This window comes from Notolabrus celidotus, chromosome 9 (assembly GCF_009762535.1).
Source record: "Notolabrus celidotus isolate fNotCel1 chromosome 9, fNotCel1.pri, whole genome shotgun sequence".
Lineage (NCBI taxonomy): Eukaryota > Metazoa > Chordata > Actinopteri > Labriformes > Labridae > Notolabrus > Notolabrus celidotus.
The window spans coordinates 8,439,348-8,455,879 of record NC_048280.1 but is presented as its reverse complement, the minus strand read 5'-3'; the positions used below and the strand labels follow the sequence as shown (position 1 = coordinate 8,455,879).

Genomic DNA, 16,532 nt, shown 5'->3' with positions numbered 1-16,532 from the left:
GATTAGGGTTAGGATTAGGGTTAGGGTTAGGGTTATGATTAGGGTTAGGGTTAGGGTTAGGGTTATGATTAGGGTTAGGATTAGGGTTAGGGTTAGGGTTATGATTAGGGTTAGGATTAGGGTTAGGGTTAGGGTTATGATTAGGGTTAGGGTTATGATTCGGGTTAGGATTAGGGTTAGGGTTAGGATTAGGGTTAGGGTTAGGGTTATGATTAGGGTTAGGGTTAGGATTAGGGTTAGGGTTAGGGTTAGGATTAGGGTTAGGATTAGGGTTAGGGTTAGGGTTATGATTAGGGTTAGGGTTAGGGTTATGATTAGGGTTAGGGTTATGATTAGGGTTAGGGTTAGGGTTAGGGTTAGGGTAAGGTTAGGATAAGGGTTAGGGTTAGGGTTAGGATTAGGGTTAGGATTAGGGTTAGGGTTAGGATTAGGGTTAGGGTTATGATTAGGGTTAGGGTTAGGATTAGGGTTAGGATTAGGGTTAGGATTAGGGTAAGGGTTAGGGTTAGGATTAGGGTTAGGGTTAGGGTTAGGGTTATGATTAGGTTTAGGGTTAGGGTTATGATTAGGGTTAGGGTTAGGGTTATGATTAGGGTTAGGGTTAGGATTAGGGTTAGGATTAGGGTTAGGGTTAGGGTTAGGATTAGGGTTAGGGTTAGGATTAGGGTTAGGGTTAGGGTTAGGGTTAGGATTAGGGTTAGGGTTAGGGTTAGGATTAGGGTTAGGATTAGGGTTAGGGTTAGGGTTAGGGTAAGGGTTAGGATTAGGGTTAGGGTTAGGGTTAGGGTTAGGGTAAGGGTTAGGGTTATGGTTATGATTAGGGTTAGGATTAGGGTTAGGGTTAGGGTTATGATTAGGGTTAGGATTAGGGTTAGGGTTATGATTAGGGTTATGATTCGGGTTAGGATTAGGGTTAGGGTTAGGATTAGGGTTAGGGTTAGGGTTATGATTAGGGTTAGGATTAGGGTTAGGGTTAGGGTTATGATTAGGGTTAGGGTTAGGGTTAGGGTTATGATTAGGGTTAGGATTAGGGTTAGGGTTAGGGTTATGATTAGGGTTAGGATTAGGGTTAGGGTTAGGGTTATGATTAGGGTTAGGGTTATGATTCGGGTTAGGATTAGGGTTAGGGTTAGGATTAGGGTTAGGGTTAGGGTTATGATTAGGGTTAGGGTTAGGATTAGGGTTAGGGTTAGGGTTAGGATTAGGGTTAGGATTAGGGTTAGGGTTAGGGTTATGATTAGGGTTAGGGTTAGGGTTATGATTAGGGTTAGGGTTAGGATTAGGGTTAGGGTTAGGGTTAGGGTTAGGGTAAGATTAGGATAAGGGTTAGGGTTAGGGTTAGGATTAGGGTTAGGATTAGGGTTAGGGTTAGGATTAGGGTTAGGGTTATGATTAGGGTTAGGGTTAGGATTAGGGTTAGGATTAGGGTTAGGATTAGGGTAAGGGTAGGGTTAGGATTAGGGTTAGGGTTAGGGTTAGGGTTATGATTAGGTTTAGGGTTAGGGTTATGATTAGGGTTAGGGTTATGATTAGGGTTAGGGTTAGGATTAGGGTTAGGATTAGGGTTAGGGTTAGGGTTAGGATTAGGGTTAGGGTTAGGATTAGGGTTAGGGTTAGGGTTAGGGTTAGGATTAGGGTTAGGGTTAGGGTTAGGATTAGGGTTAGGATTAGGGTTAGGGTTAGGGTTAGGGTAAGGGTTAGGATTAGGGTTAGGGTTAGGGTTAGGGTTAGGGTAAGGGTTAGGGTTATGGTTAGAACCAGAACTAAATTTAAGCAAACAGAACCAGAACCAAACTCATGCAAACAGAACCAGTACCAAACTCAAGGAAACAGAACTGGAACCAAACCCAACCAGAACCCAACCAGAACCGTACCAGAACTTAACCAGAACCGAACCAAACCAGAACCATACCAGATCCGAACCAGAACCAAACCAGAACCGATCCCGAACTGAAACAGAAACATACCAGAACCGAACCAGAACCGAACCAGAACCAGAACCGAACCAGAACCGAACCAGAACTGAACCGAACCAGAACCGAACCAGAACCGTACCAGAACTGAACCAGAACCGAAGCAGAACCGAACCAGAACCGTACCAGAACCGAACCCGAAACGAAACCAGAACCATACCAGAACCGAACCAGAACCAAACCAGAACCGAACCAGAACCGAACCAGAACCGTACCAGAACTGAACCAGAACCAAACCAGAACCGAATCAGAACTGAACCAGAACCGAACTAGACCCGAACCAAAACAGAACCAGAACCGAACCAGAACCGAACCAGAACCGTACCAGAACCGAACCAGAACTGAACTTTAGCCAATAGCTATGTGTTCCCGACCGGGAGTCACGTCAGAACCAGAACCAGTTTCTGCAGCCAGTCTCAAGCAGATTCTCAATGTATTGCAGTTTATAACACTTCCGCATGGGCTTCATATTTTGAGACCGGAGGTTTCCGCTTGGTTTGAAGCCAAAATATCCCGTTCCAGAACGCAAACATCTTGTTCATTTTCTGCAGCCAGAGTCTGCACAGTAGGGAATTTGCGTGTTAACACAGTAACAAGCTCCGCCCTACAGCGTACCGTCATGAGTTCCTACGGAGTTTCTCTCTACGGCAGCTGTCAATCAAAGTAAATCTGGAAGTAAACCCTGTTTTTTAACCTCTATTAACTAACGAAAAGGAAACTTTTCATAAAAAAGGGGCCTTGAACACAAAACAGTCAAATAATAACTACATATCACCACAGCATAGGGATGTGAGAAACATTCGTACGACTAGGGGTGCAACAATACGTGTATCTGTATCGAACCGTTCGATACAGTGGTCACGGTTCGGTACGCCCTATGAACTGAACAATACGCAATTTTGTATTTATTTCATCAACTTCTGATGAGGCGCTCTGTGCTGAAAGTTCAGAGGAGCTGCGCTCGACTCCTCCAGGCTGCATTGTCGAGCGCAGGTCCACTGAACTGTGCGCTCCTCCCACATTCATTCAGTCTAAGCTGGTCACGTTTGCTTTAACTGTGCTTCATATGGAAATATATATTTCACCATATGACGGTCTGCTGGGTTCATATGTTCACGTATGTGTGTGAGCGCGCGCCCGCATGAGAGGGAAGCACGAGTGTCATCGTTCGTTGCAGAGCAGAGTTGTTCCGTGGTCCTGTAGCTGAGTGCAGCTTTGTTGATAATGATGCTAGACTGGGTGCGTATATACATTACTTGTGGTCTTATACTGCATGCTGTGTAAGACTTCAGCCTGATACTGGACAGTGTACCGGACAGTGTTTCCCTGCTGTTATATCGGGGGCGAACCTCCCCCCCTCCCCTCGGAAGTCAAAGCAAAAGTGATTTAAGGTTCCCCTCTCTCATAGATCAGGTCTACACCTGACACACACACACACACCTACACCTACACACACGCACACACACACACACACACACACACACACACACACATGCAATCCCCCCATGCACAGCAGAACGCACCCCTACGTACGACGTGTATTTATTTTTTTAAGTTTGAACACAGCCCCATTCAAATGAATGGGGGAGACAGAGTTTTTGACCTATACTGCAGACAGCCACCAGGGGGTGCAGCTCTTTGCGGAGGCCTCACTTCGAGCCAAGTAATATGACGAACATTTTTTTTTTACAGTCTATGGTACATACATAGAGCTTTATAAATTCACACAGTAGACTAGTTTTGAATTAGAATTAGCTTCAACATTATGGATCTAACAAAACTCTCTGCTGCACACAACTGTGATTATAAATATATAATTCCTAAGCAGCTAAATATCAGTGTACTCCTGTGACCTACATGTGTTTGTGCTTGTCTGTGTCTACTGCCAATCTAAATTACCTGATGATACAGTTAAAGTGACAGTGATAATGTCCACAGCTCTGAGGTGATTTGTAAGTATCATATTCAGGATATTGTCAACAATTTCTTTCTGTTTCTGTTTCTACTTCATTCCATTTCATTTCCACAACTTGTAGGAAGCACATTCTACCGCCAGATGGCGTAGACAGGCAATGTCACAAGGACGACAGTTTGATAATAATAAAAGGGTGTGCAAAAATGGTGAATCCACAACAAATTTAATATGTGGTTCAAGAATGACCCGCTTTGTAATTTGGCCAACTTGTCTTCAAAATATTTAAATAAAAGTTAAGTGTTCATAATAAGTTTTTGTAACTAAAATAACCATAACTGAACTGGTTTATAAATTTAAGTTCACAAAGTTGAAGAAAAATGTACAAAAAGTTTGGGTAGTGTTGGTTTAATATTGGCATTTATCGGTGGTGGACAGTAACAGAGTAAATTTACTTGAGTACTGTTCCAAAGTACATTTTTTGAGTATCTGTACTTTACTTGAGTCTATTATTTTTTGGGGGAACTTATTACTTTTACTCCACTACATTCAGAAGACAATTATTGTACTTTTTGCTCCACTACATTTCTATCAGTGCTTCAGTTACTCACTACTTTTGCTTTGAAGTCAGCTCATGAATTTCCTTCTCTTTTCTGAAATCTGATCCCTAAGACAGTAAAATGTGTTTGTGTAGTTCTGTTTGTCTCAGTGGTTTAGTCATACCTTTATATCATTTGTCTCCACGGTTGAACGTGGAGGAAACAGAGCAAACACTCAGATCAGGCAGTTCATTTAGAGGTGGTAATGATGGCTATAATTATCCACCTGAGCACCCATGGCCATATCTTCAGCCCATGTTAGAGGTTTTTGAAATGAAGAATGATACGTATGGTTTGAAATGTTCTCCCTGTTTCCCACTCTGCCCAAACATACAAACATTCACTGTCCAACCTGAGAAAGCGTGTCGAGCTACATAACATTTGCTTCATTCCAGATGAACATTTCAAACTAAGTTGTCTGTACTTGGAGTAACTTAGTTTCTGTTTTTACTCCATGGTATAGTTTTTAGAGATTTCAAGTAATGTTTTCGCAATAAACATAATGTAACTGAATGTACTTCTATGTATTCTTGACTGCACTCATGTATTTTGAAAGTACAATGTTTAGAGATTTTTTAAGAAGTACTTTGAATATGTATGTATTTTCAAAAGCAACTTTCACTTGTATTGGAGTAATATCTGACATGGAGTATCTATACTGTCTTTTATTGGTGGTGGGCACTGAGTATAACTCATAACAGTTTGGATGGTAATCACGCATGCGCATACGTTCTTTTGGGAAGGCTGGGATGATTACATTTCCATGGGCAGAGCGCGAACACACCACCGGTCCTCGCTGCACAGCCCGAGCCACCAGGACACCAGCAAATGTGAACTTACATGAGTCGTCTGTTACATTGAAAGATTTGTAAACTGAGGAGCATCTCTACGTGTTTTTTTCTTCACGGGGAGCCCTCCCCTTTTGTTTCAGCTGCCGTGAAACGGTTGTCACGCAGGCCGCGGACAGGCTCTTGTTGCTGGGAGGAGACCATCAGACCCGCCGCCCTCGCTGCTAGCATTAGTAGCTGGCTACAATGTGTCGCTGCTGCTGTTGTATTTTCCACACTGCGGGCCACTGTGAAGCGGGGCAGGTCCTTGGTTGATTGTTTACCCCGAGGAAACTGAAGGGTGACTTGGAAATCCACCACACCTTTCAAGGTAATGTGTTGCCAGCTAGCTAACGTCATTCATGGGGCCGCTGGATGCAGTGCCGCTGGAACCTTACAGTGAACACTAACAGGCTAACCCGGAGCTGGTTAGTGGGTTAGCTGCTTTACATTTGCATGAATGGCACCTTAGCGTACCTAATGCAAATACTAACCGTGTCACATAAAGGGAAATCACAACCCCAGCATGATAACTGCACAGTGTGGCTCATTGAGTTGATTAGCAGGTTCCTAGCTTGTCTAAGTAGCCAGCTTTGGGCCGTGAATGGAAACATAATGGAAGGGTGTAGATGGTAACACTTAGAGGTAATACAACATGAGACATGAACTTATAGCTTTGGATCCTGGTGCAAAAGTGTGTGTAAGCAGATAATGCACTTCATCTCTAAGTCAGGGGCGTCAAACTCAGTTCAGTTCAGGGGCCAGATACAGCCCAAGTTGATCTGTAAAATCATAACATAATGGCCTATAAATAATAACAACTCTAAAATGCTCCCTTTGTTTTAGTGCAAAAAAGTATAAGTACATTCTGAAAATACTCACATTTAATGAACTATCTTTCTACAAAAACAGGTATTGTATTTAATTTTTTTTAAAAATATTTGTATTGCTTTTATAAACAGAGAAAATACAGACTTAAAAAAAAACAGTAAAACTACAAATAAAAGCCAACCCCCCCACCAAAGAGGTAAATAAAAATAAGAAAAAGAGTATGTCCATTACAATAGCAGCCTTGATCACACCAAAACCGTATCCTAAGCAGTTCTTATTAGGAAAAAAACATGAAAAAATAAATGCACATACTTACATACTTGCAGCAGGATGGTGCAGTTAAGACACAAAATAATAATCTTTGCCATGAAGAAAATCTGGTAAAGGGTCCCAAATCTTATTGAACACACTTCCCCTGTCTTTGTTGTGGAATCTCAGTCTCTCAAGACACAGAGTGTTTGCCATTTCTCCTAGCCACTGATCACAGGTGGGCACAGAGTGCATCTTCCACACTCTTAGTATTAGGTTGTGTTTTATGCCATCATGAGTCTCATAGTGGGCCGAATATTTTACTCTTAAAGCCCTGAAACCTGCTGTGAACACACCAAACATTACCCATTCACCTGACACCGAGTGTGATGTTTACTGCTAAAGAACAGATAGATTCTAATAATGAACAAAGTAAAGTTGATTATTTTGGACCCCTCAGCTCCAGCATGAACAGTTTGCTGGCTGGACAGTGTTGTATGCAGGGGTGTAGTGCTAGTGTTAGTAGTTAATGGATCCTCTTATAGTGCTCTAAAAAGACTGGATGATCTCAACCGGATTATACAAACAGCAAGTCATCTATTTTCTCACTTTGAGAAAAAAAAGTCACGGAAAGAAAGCACCGCTCAGGTGCGCTCCGTCAGCACTATGATTTTATACGACCACAAATTTAAAATAGTAGTTACTTTTATTGAGAAATTGCAGTTAATGTCTTTTCTGTAATTTTTTCACTTTGCAAAGTTGTTCCGTGGGCCGGATTGGAACCTCTGCCGGGGCCGGTTTTGGCCCGCGGGCCGCATGTTTGACACCCCTGCTCTAAGTCATCATCTAGCACTCACTACAGAGTAGCTACTTTGCACTATTTTTCTTGGGTCGTACATTATTTATACTCACTCCATTGATATTTAAACACATTTTATATCTTATAACAGTTTTATGTTTATCTACTCGTGTGTGTTACTAAAGTCTACGAAGCATATTTTTGGTACATTCACGCATTGACATATTTACTGACATTAATATGCATCCTTTCATAGACTATATTTTAACATGTCACCCAACCCACACTATACATTTATTTCTTTGCAACCTCATTTTTCATGTGCAATGTTTTTACCTTGCACATTGTGTTTTAAAAGCTGTACAGTGTCTATATTTATAACTATTTTGGTTATTTCCATATTTTATTGTTCCTTGTGTCATTACTTAATCACCTTTATCTTTAACTTACAAGCTGGTGCTGATTTAGCTTGGCTTCATCCAATGTATTAATAGTAATAAACATTCAAACCTGGTAGCACTTAATGACATAGTAGAAGAAAAAAGGATCACACAGAAGCATCTTCAATCTTGAGTTGAGTTGCTGTATTTAAGTTCCCCTCTCTTCATGGAAGTAAGGATGTCTTTAGTTCTGAAGTCAGGGTCCTGTACAGTAGCTCTCACACATAGTTCTGTTACAGTCTGTCACAGCAGGTTCCTCACACTGTACAGACCTTCTCATTTAGGATTTGACATAAATGCCTGCTAGGATGGTCCTTAAGTACTTACGGCTCAGCCTCCAGATGAAAGCCCAATGGAGCGCTAAAGGTAGGATTAACTGCATCACGAAAACCAGTATTTCCTTAATCATAGACTACCACCGGATGAGGATTTCACTTTATCATGTATTGAGGAATAATTCCAATAGAGCATCTAGCCACTCACACAAGCCATGTGGAGGGCAACTGTGACTTAGCAGCTTGTGGGTGTGGGCTAATGTTCTGTTATTTGTCCCTGACTCAGCAGTGTGTTCAGTGTATTTGTGACTGTAACATATTTATTTTTTTTACTTTTTAGGATGGATGTTGATTTGTGTGCTGGCGGGGACAGTACCAGGAGAAAAGTGGATTTGACTGGCGTTGCAGAAGGCACAATGGATGTTGTACCATTGGAGATGTATGACTCCGCCAGGGCCAAAATAGCTGCCAATCTGCGGTGGCTGTTCGCCAAAGCTTATGGCATTGGTAAGTTATTCACTTCACATAACAAAAACACTCACAACTTAGCTGTTGGCTAGGAGGCTCAAACTCCGCCCCTTTACGTCACACTCTGCCTGGTTGAGTTCCGCATTTCCAATATGGCTGCCACCGTCAATTGGCTTCAAAACAGCGCTCAGGAACAGATGGGTGAAGTCACGGATACTACGTCCATATTTTATACAGTCTATGATTCCAACCCAATCATTGACATGTCAGACTTAGCAGCTAGCTCGTTTAGACCCTAGAGTATTTGAAAGATCCTCAGATAGCAGTATCTGCATCATATTTTCCTTCTATTCACAGGGTTATTTTGGATGTTATTGCTGCAACAATGTGTTTTCTGTTGTCCACATACTGTTGTCAGCACATTGTGTAGAGCTTCAGTAGTGACATATTGACAAGGAAAGGGAAAGGGAAATGAATATTTGTGTTTGTGAGCAGTTGAGCCAACACTAATTCCCCCATGACTCTGTGCCACTGAAGCCTCCACCACTGACTCACCATATCCTTCCATTCTTGTTTGGGGGCCAGTGAGATTGAACCCAAATCAGGCCCAGTGACAAGCACTGAGTGAGGATTAGGCTATATTTGTGAGACTGTACTCAGTGCATGGAAAATACAGATCTGCACTGCCAGTCACTCGCTCCCTGTGAGGATGCTATCAGCATTAGTAACTGTGCCTTGAGGACAGATTTTCCTGTTTTGACTGAGATTGCAACAGATAGGATTTGAATAGATTTCAGGACTGAGTTGAGTTGTATGAATTCAAGAGTCACTCATAAGGGTCCATTTCTTTGTGGCTGTACATCAAGCAGCTTGAAAAGGAACCCAGCATATTTTCTGTCACTTGGAGCAGCATGATACGGACTGACTGTCTATCTCTTTTGTTTTCCTATAAGTAATTAGGGGATAAGTTCAAGTAAGGAGGGATTTTTTTCCTCCATGACTCCACCTGTTTCATAAATGTCTTTTGTGATGTACAGAGGATATTTGCTAGCTTCTTACTTTTCAAGTTAACATCATAATTAGAATATGAAGGGATCTATCACACCTATCTTTTTGAGTTGTGTACTCCCCTTTAAGATTACTAAGGGTTACAGGCAGAGTGATGTTGTCTCCCACAGTGCAGTGAACGCATCACGGTTATTCAGTGTTCAGTTGTCCTACGGTCGTGGTGAACATTAAACGTGTTTAAAATGAACAGCAGAAGTTGTCTTTGTGATCTTCCTTTACCCACACCCTGAAAGTAGATTTAATTAAAGCTGGGGTTGGTAGTCAGATTTAGATACACTTTTTTGTTATACTGGTTAGAATGATCTTTATGTCCCAATGGTAATCAATACATAATGTGTTCTTAAAAAAGAGCAAAAAAAAGCCGCTATCTAGAGCCGGAGTAAACCTGGGAAAACACCAACCAATCCCAGCCATCAGGATCCAAATTATGAAACCAATCAAATCGAGTCCTGCCGTTCTGCCCGCCTCCTGCGCGTACATTTCATGTTTGTTTGTGTTTTTAACTTTCACTATGATAATGTTTTGGTGTTATCTTACCGCTGAGTGAGACATGAGTTGACGTGCAAAACACAAACGATGTGCTGAGGACCGGTTTTGAATCAGTCACGACCATATGGTCGCGAATTTGTGGCGCTCGTGCATGTGAGCGGGGGCGTCGTTTTGGAGGAGCTCTGAAGGGGAGGGGGGGTTAGACGGAGTCCTGAGGAAAAGCTACATTCAAATTCATGCTAGTTTTCCGTGACTACCAACCCCAAGCTTTAAGTGCATTAAGTTAATAGTTAACGCGGAGTCAGCACAGTGTTAGACTAACGACTCTACGACGCTTTGAGCTGGTAGAGTTTGAGTTTTCTAAAGTGTCGCTGTCGCTCATTTCAGCTGTGTTTACATTCTGCTCCGAACGTCTTTAAGCCCCGCCTACCTCTCACCCTGCAACATAATTGGCTGGGCAATGTAGCGTTTAAGGCTCATTAGTGCCACGTTCCTTTCCAGTGGTTGGGGGTGTTATTACAGGTTTATTTATATCAATTTTTTATAGAACATTTATTATACCTATATAGAGAATAATTTTGTACGATAATTAGTGTTATCAAATTATCGCCCAGCCCTAGGTGTAACCACAGACCGGTTAACTACAGCTGGAAGTTGAAAAGTCAAACGTGTTGGATTATCTTTCCTTTCCATGTTAGTGTCCCTGTTCTACTACAAGCTAAGCACTCATTATTTATTACTGTAGTTGGTTCATTCCTGAGTAAAATAGTGATCCTGAAGCTCTACTGGAGAGGTATCTCCCCTTCATATCCAGCCACCAGTCTTAGCATGTTTTCAGATTTACTGCACTGAACTAGTATAGGTCCTGCGGTCCAGTATCTCTTAGCTATGAGAAGAAATCCTGTTGTGTGAGAATGTTGGCCTAATTTCTCTCTGAGAGACCTCGCTCACATAATGAATTTTTAACCTCTAAACTCAAACAAGGAGACTGAGATCATGCTGGCTGTTTGGCAGGCGTTCAAACACCTGCGTAAGCCTGGACGTGTTGCAGGATTAACATCCCATGATGTGGCCATTGTTTTTACTGTAGGGCTGCTGTTTACCTTGGATTTGCTGCATGCCACGGCCTTATCATAACTAAGAGCTTAGTCAGTTTCAAGGCTTAGCTATCTGATGCACAAGTCCCAGCACCGTTTACTGCTTTGCATGTTTGCTGTATCAGTGCAGACTCTGTTCAAATCAAACATAATTATTCTAGAGCTTTCCTTTGTCTGACCTGCTTTACTCCATCTGCAGTCATTATAATGAGTCCCTTACGCCACTCAAACTTTCATAGTAAACCAATAAAAGTAAGGTATGAGTTTTAATGATGACCCAGACTCTTTTCTATTTACTTCCAGGCTCATTACTTTTCCCAGAGTAGGTCTCGTAGACATTTGCTTGCTCAGTTCTTGGTCTGTCATTATAGTTCCTTGCTAACTGTGCAGGCTGAAAAATGACACATAACAAACTCTGTACAAACAAGAAGAGTGCATCACACAGCTGAACACGGGCTGAAGCATACATTGGCCCCAAAGCTTTGGTGGCCCAGAGGGAGACATCCCTCAGGTGCAGCCACAATTATCACCCTCTCATGGGAACTGAATAAACGAGGCCCATGTGATGTTCACCCCATGGCTCATATGGCGTTTGCTACATTGCTAATTGTATTTATTTATTTAACCTTTATTTAACCAGGTGAGTCAATTGAGAACCAATTCTCATCTACAATAACGACCTGGGCGAAAAAGGCAACACAGGTGGCAGGACAATAAATAAAAACAAAACAAAGAACAGAGAAACCTAGAAACAGAACAATACAATACAAAAATATGACAGCAGTGAACAACTTAAAAGCAAGTGCAGTGATGTTGAGTTATGGGGTGTGATAAGTTTTTGAAAGTGGCGAGTGGAATGAGAGAGGTCAGCTTTAGGGATTGTTGCAGGTGATTCCAGTCGTTTGCAGCGGAATACTGGAAGGAGGTGGGTCCAAGGGAGGTCTGGGCTTTGGGTGTGATGAGGTTGATAAAGTTACTTGAGCGCAGGCTACGGTTTGTGCTGTGAAGTTTGATCAGTGACTGTAGATATAACAGGGTTTTACCAGTGAGGGATTTGTAAATGAATAGAAACCAGTGTGTTTGTCTGCAAGAGTGGAGTGAGGGCCAGTTCAGCTGAGAGTACAGGTGACAGAGGTGAAAGGGGCTCCAGTGACTCAACGGATAGCAGCGTGGTAAATGACATCCAGTTTGTGAAGGAGAGTGTTGGAAGCAGACTTGTAGGCTATGTCACCGTAGTCAAGAATTGGGAGAACTGTCATTTTAACCAGAAGCTGTTTAGCAGAGTGTGTGAAGGACGATTTGTTGCAATAAAGAAAACCAATACAGGATTTGACCTTAGTGAGCAGTTTGTTTATGTGTGTATCAAAAGAAAGTTTACTGTCAAGCCAGATTCCTAGATATTTATAGCTGTCAACATACACAATCTCTGAACCATCCAGGTAGGAGATTTTGAGGGGGCTGTTGGGCAATGGTAGGTTTCTGTTAAAAAACATGCATTTAGTTTTAATGGAATTTTAAACTAAGTGGAGCCTCATGAAAGCGTGTTGGACACTATGGAAACTGGCCTGTAATGTGGACAGTGCTGTAGTCATGGAGGAACTAATACTATACAGTTGTTTGCACGGCTCGTATAATGAAAAACAGACACACACAGTGCCAGTTACGCAGTTACAGCGATGCCGTTCCATATTGAAGACGTGCTGCTGGGGCTGGATGTCAGGGATTGAAGTGCATCTGGTTTATAGTCATCACGGTGGGTTTCCTGTATTGTCTTCAATCATGCAGGTCTGTGTTTGTGTCCATGCCCTCCTGTCCTACTGCCCTCTGCGTGTGCCACAGCTGCTCCCCGCCTGAGCGAGCCACAGACAGCCAGTCACACTGCCAGCGAGAGTGAGCACCTGTCATGGCTGCAGGCACATTGCTGGTCCTCGCCCTGCTCTCTGCCTCGCCTGTGCTCATCGTGGTCTGGTGCTGCTCACGGTTGATTGACTCTGCTGCAGCACATCCTGAGTCTCGCTGCCAGGCCCCCGTCCTCCTGCTCCGCCCCGTCCCAGCGTTGATCTGCTGCCTGGCTTCTGGTGGTAGGAGAATGGGGGGCAGCTGCCACACAACATTATTGTCTGTGCAATGAAGTCAAACGTGAAGTCTCGCCCCGACCAGCCCCCTTTGTTTTCACACACAATCACTCCCCCTGTTTTAATGGCTTTGTTTACTGAGACACAGCTCTCCAGGAATGACCCTCACTGCTGAGTGTAATGCTTAGTAGATACATGCTGCTCCACAATAAAATCCCTGTTTGCAACATGTGTCTACACAGCGGTAAAGGGCATATTAGTGAGTGTTTTACTGCTTGTGGAGCATGATATACAGGATGGACTTGATGTGAGCATGAGCAGCTGCTAATATGAAGGCTGCATGGTTAATCATGTTAGACAGTGGAGGCTCGTTCTTGCATAACAACCGAGTTGCATTATCAGGGAGTTTTATGGCATCAAAACAAATGCTCTCGTTTCCTGATTGAGATGTCGGCCATTATGGGCGACTTATGGATTTACATCAGCAGAAAAAACAGCAATCAAAATATTATTGTTTCTCTTCTGACTTGATATGTTTGCTCCACTTCAGCCTGCTAGTATTAGGGCGGATTTTCTGCGTCGCCCCTACACCGCAGGGGCAACGCTCTGTGCTCTCTCGTCTGTCAACACCCTCCGGTTACGTTTTTTGAACGCTGCATGGAGCAGGACCATTGGAGAGCTGGAGTCATGTGACCGAGGTTTTCCAGCGGTAATAACTGAATCAAGGATCCTCCTTCTCCTACTCTTCCTCCTCCTCCTCTCCTCATCCACGCTGTCCTTATCATCCTCTGAAAACCTCTGACCTTTTGACTCCAGGCCTGGCTCCGCTCAGCATGAAGTTTTGTTGTTGTAGTTAAGTGAAATACAATCCGGTGTTTTATTCTGAAAATAAAGCAGATGTTTTCATTTTGTTTTGGTGCCTGACTTCCTGTCCCGCTCCATCTGCAGTGTTGAGATTGATGCGTTGAGCTTTGGCATCCGGCAAAAGTAGAAGTCTTGCGTATCTGATCTGGAGGGCTCCGACCTGCTGGATCAGAGACGCAGCCAGAACACAATGGAGTGGATCCAGTGGAAGTTGACACATTGGAATAGAATAGAAACCTATCAGATCTGGTGCCGTGATGGACCGGACACGGATCTAGTGGAATTTGGCCGTTAGCTGTAGTGCATCCACTAGCTTGGCTGTAGCTCCAAGCAATGGCTCCTGCCATAATGCCATAATGCTTTACTACCTGGAAGCAAACAAGCACAGATGACAGCTGGGGTCTTGCAGCGTGACCCGGTTTGGCAGTTTTTGCTTCTAAAAATGGAGCTCAAGTTGGATGCAGGCTGTGTCTGGTTTAACATGCATATTAACATTCAACAGGAGCGATTTGTAACCAGCACAGGCATGTTGACATTATCCTGCAAGGAGGAGTGAAGGCTGGTGGTGCTAGCACTGCTAAGATCAGTCTATAAGTCCCCCTGTTGAGGGTATATGTGAGAATAACATGCTTTGAAGGTATCGTGATGCTCAGTTATCCAGAACTAGGCAGCTGAAGGCAGACCTCATGTTCAGTCTTGCTCTGTCACGCTTCCTATTTCTTCTGTTTTCTATTCCATGTTTAAAAATATATCTCTGAACCAAGTTGCCTCCTTACTTCTGCAGTACAGCATTTATGCTCGGTGAGTTATCATCCACAAAAGAAGCTGCAAGAAGCAGCCTGCCTGCCTTCCTGGTTTTTGTGAGCAGGAGATTGCTGATGAGTTGCTCTCTTTATCCCGTCAGTCAGAGCAGACACTAAGAACACATCACACACACACATACGGCTTACACTGTGTTCCTGCAGCTCAGACACGGATTTAACAGAACAGGGATATTTCTGCCACCACACCATTTTGTGTGGTGCAGGTTTTTGGACAGGTTTTGTGCAACATTTTCTGCCTATTTTAAGCCTCAATAAAATGGTTATCTTACTGTATATATTTGGTCGGTGCATGCCAGAAGTCAAGTGCTTCATCCCTTGCCCTTATATGGCCGTGGGATCTGGTTTTGAAATGACCTCACATCCAAAGCAACAGACTCCCTTGTGCGGGTCATTGTTCTCTTTTAGTTTTTGAGGCTTTTTGAAATGAGTACTGGAAAAGCCCAATATGTCACCTGAGAAGTGTCCTCTATCTGAGGTGAACAAGAATCCGTTCCCGGTGCAGTCCTGAGGCGATAAGCTGTGACTTACAAGAACAAACAGCCATATGCGTCAAGTACACTGAGGCTGCCATTGAGCAAATATAACATGTTAAGTGCTTTGGTTTGGCACATTCCTCTAGCACATTGTGGAAGTTTGATGGGGGTAGGATCTGGCAGAATGAAATGTTGGCATTAAAGATGCATATTTAAAATGCATTCTCTTACTGTATTCTTCATTAGCTAATCCACATGTCAGCCTTCGGGTCTTAAATACTATCCCATTATTTATTTTACTGATCTTTCCATTTCAGACCATATTCCAGAGGACTTAAGGGACCCCTTCTACACAGACCAGTACGACCAGGAACACATCAAGCCGCCTGTCATCCGCCTGCTGCTGTCCTGTGAACTCTACTGCCGCGTCTGCTCCCTCATCCTCAAGACGGAGCAGGCGGCGTCTCTTCAGTCCCACCTGTCTGTCATCCAGGCTCTGTCGAGGAAGGGAATTTATGTTGTAGAAAGTGACGACACGCCTGTCACAGACGAGGACCTGGCATGTGCGCCCATCAAAATGGTGAGTGGTGTTTGTTATTGAGTCAACATCCACATTTTGTTCAACCTTCTTGATCAGATTCGATTTAATCTACTTCTCCTGGTGAAGTTGAAACGCAATATTACTACTCTGGTTCGTTACCCAGCTTAAAACAGGCTATGATCCTGCAGTGGCTTTTACTGAATACCACTTGTAGCTAAGATTGTGTGTCAGAGAAGAAGGAAACCAGGCCACAAGCTATAATAACTTTGCACATTACCTGTAACATCCCCCAGCTCTTCCTGCTTCTGATGTATTATCTCACCACAGTGACATCAGTGGAAGAGGCGATCCCTTTTATCCTGATCCAGCAGTACAATCAGTGTCAGCCAGCGGCTCTTAAAACAGCCCATGTAGAAAAGATATAATTAAAAACGTGTTTCCAACAGTTTCACAGAAACACTGAATCTAAATGAGCCTCAGACGTGTTTTATTGCCTGAATTAGTGGAACAGACTCCAGTGATTTGGCTGCACACTTATCTGCTCTTATTCATATTAAGAGGTGGAATTTGAATGTTACTCATGCTGGTCATGCAAGGACATTCCTGCGAGAGAAGGTTGTGAGTAGAGTTGGTGTTGTTTGTTATTTTGCTATGGTAATGTTGTTTTCAGTCGATGTTGGGAGTTGTTGGCTGGACCTGCTGTGGCTCTTAAAACCTTCTACATATTT

General features: G+C 43.1%; 1 protein-coding gene across 5 annotated transcripts in view; it reads left to right on the top strand.

Moving 5' to 3' along the window:
• Positions 1 to 5,207: 5,207 nt before the first annotated feature.
• camsap1b (calmodulin regulated spectrin-associated protein 1b) overlaps positions 5,208 to 16,532 on the top strand; it is a 36,556-nt gene continuing 25,231 nt past the window's right edge. For 2 of the 5 annotated variants that reach the window (XM_034691416.1, XM_034691415.1), the window contains exons 1-3: positions 5,219 to 5,642; positions 8,246 to 8,412; positions 15,581 to 15,843. In XM_034691416.1, coding sequence (XP_034547307.1) covers positions 8,247 to 8,412; positions 15,581 to 15,843 — 429 coding nt within the window. In that variant the 5' untranslated portion in view covers positions 5,219 to 5,642; position 8,246. Of the gene's footprint in view, positions 5,643 to 8,245; positions 8,413 to 15,580; positions 15,844 to 16,532 lie in introns of all 5 variants that reach the window. The other 3 variants (XM_034691414.1, XM_034691417.1, XM_034691418.1) reach the window with 3 other exon arrangements.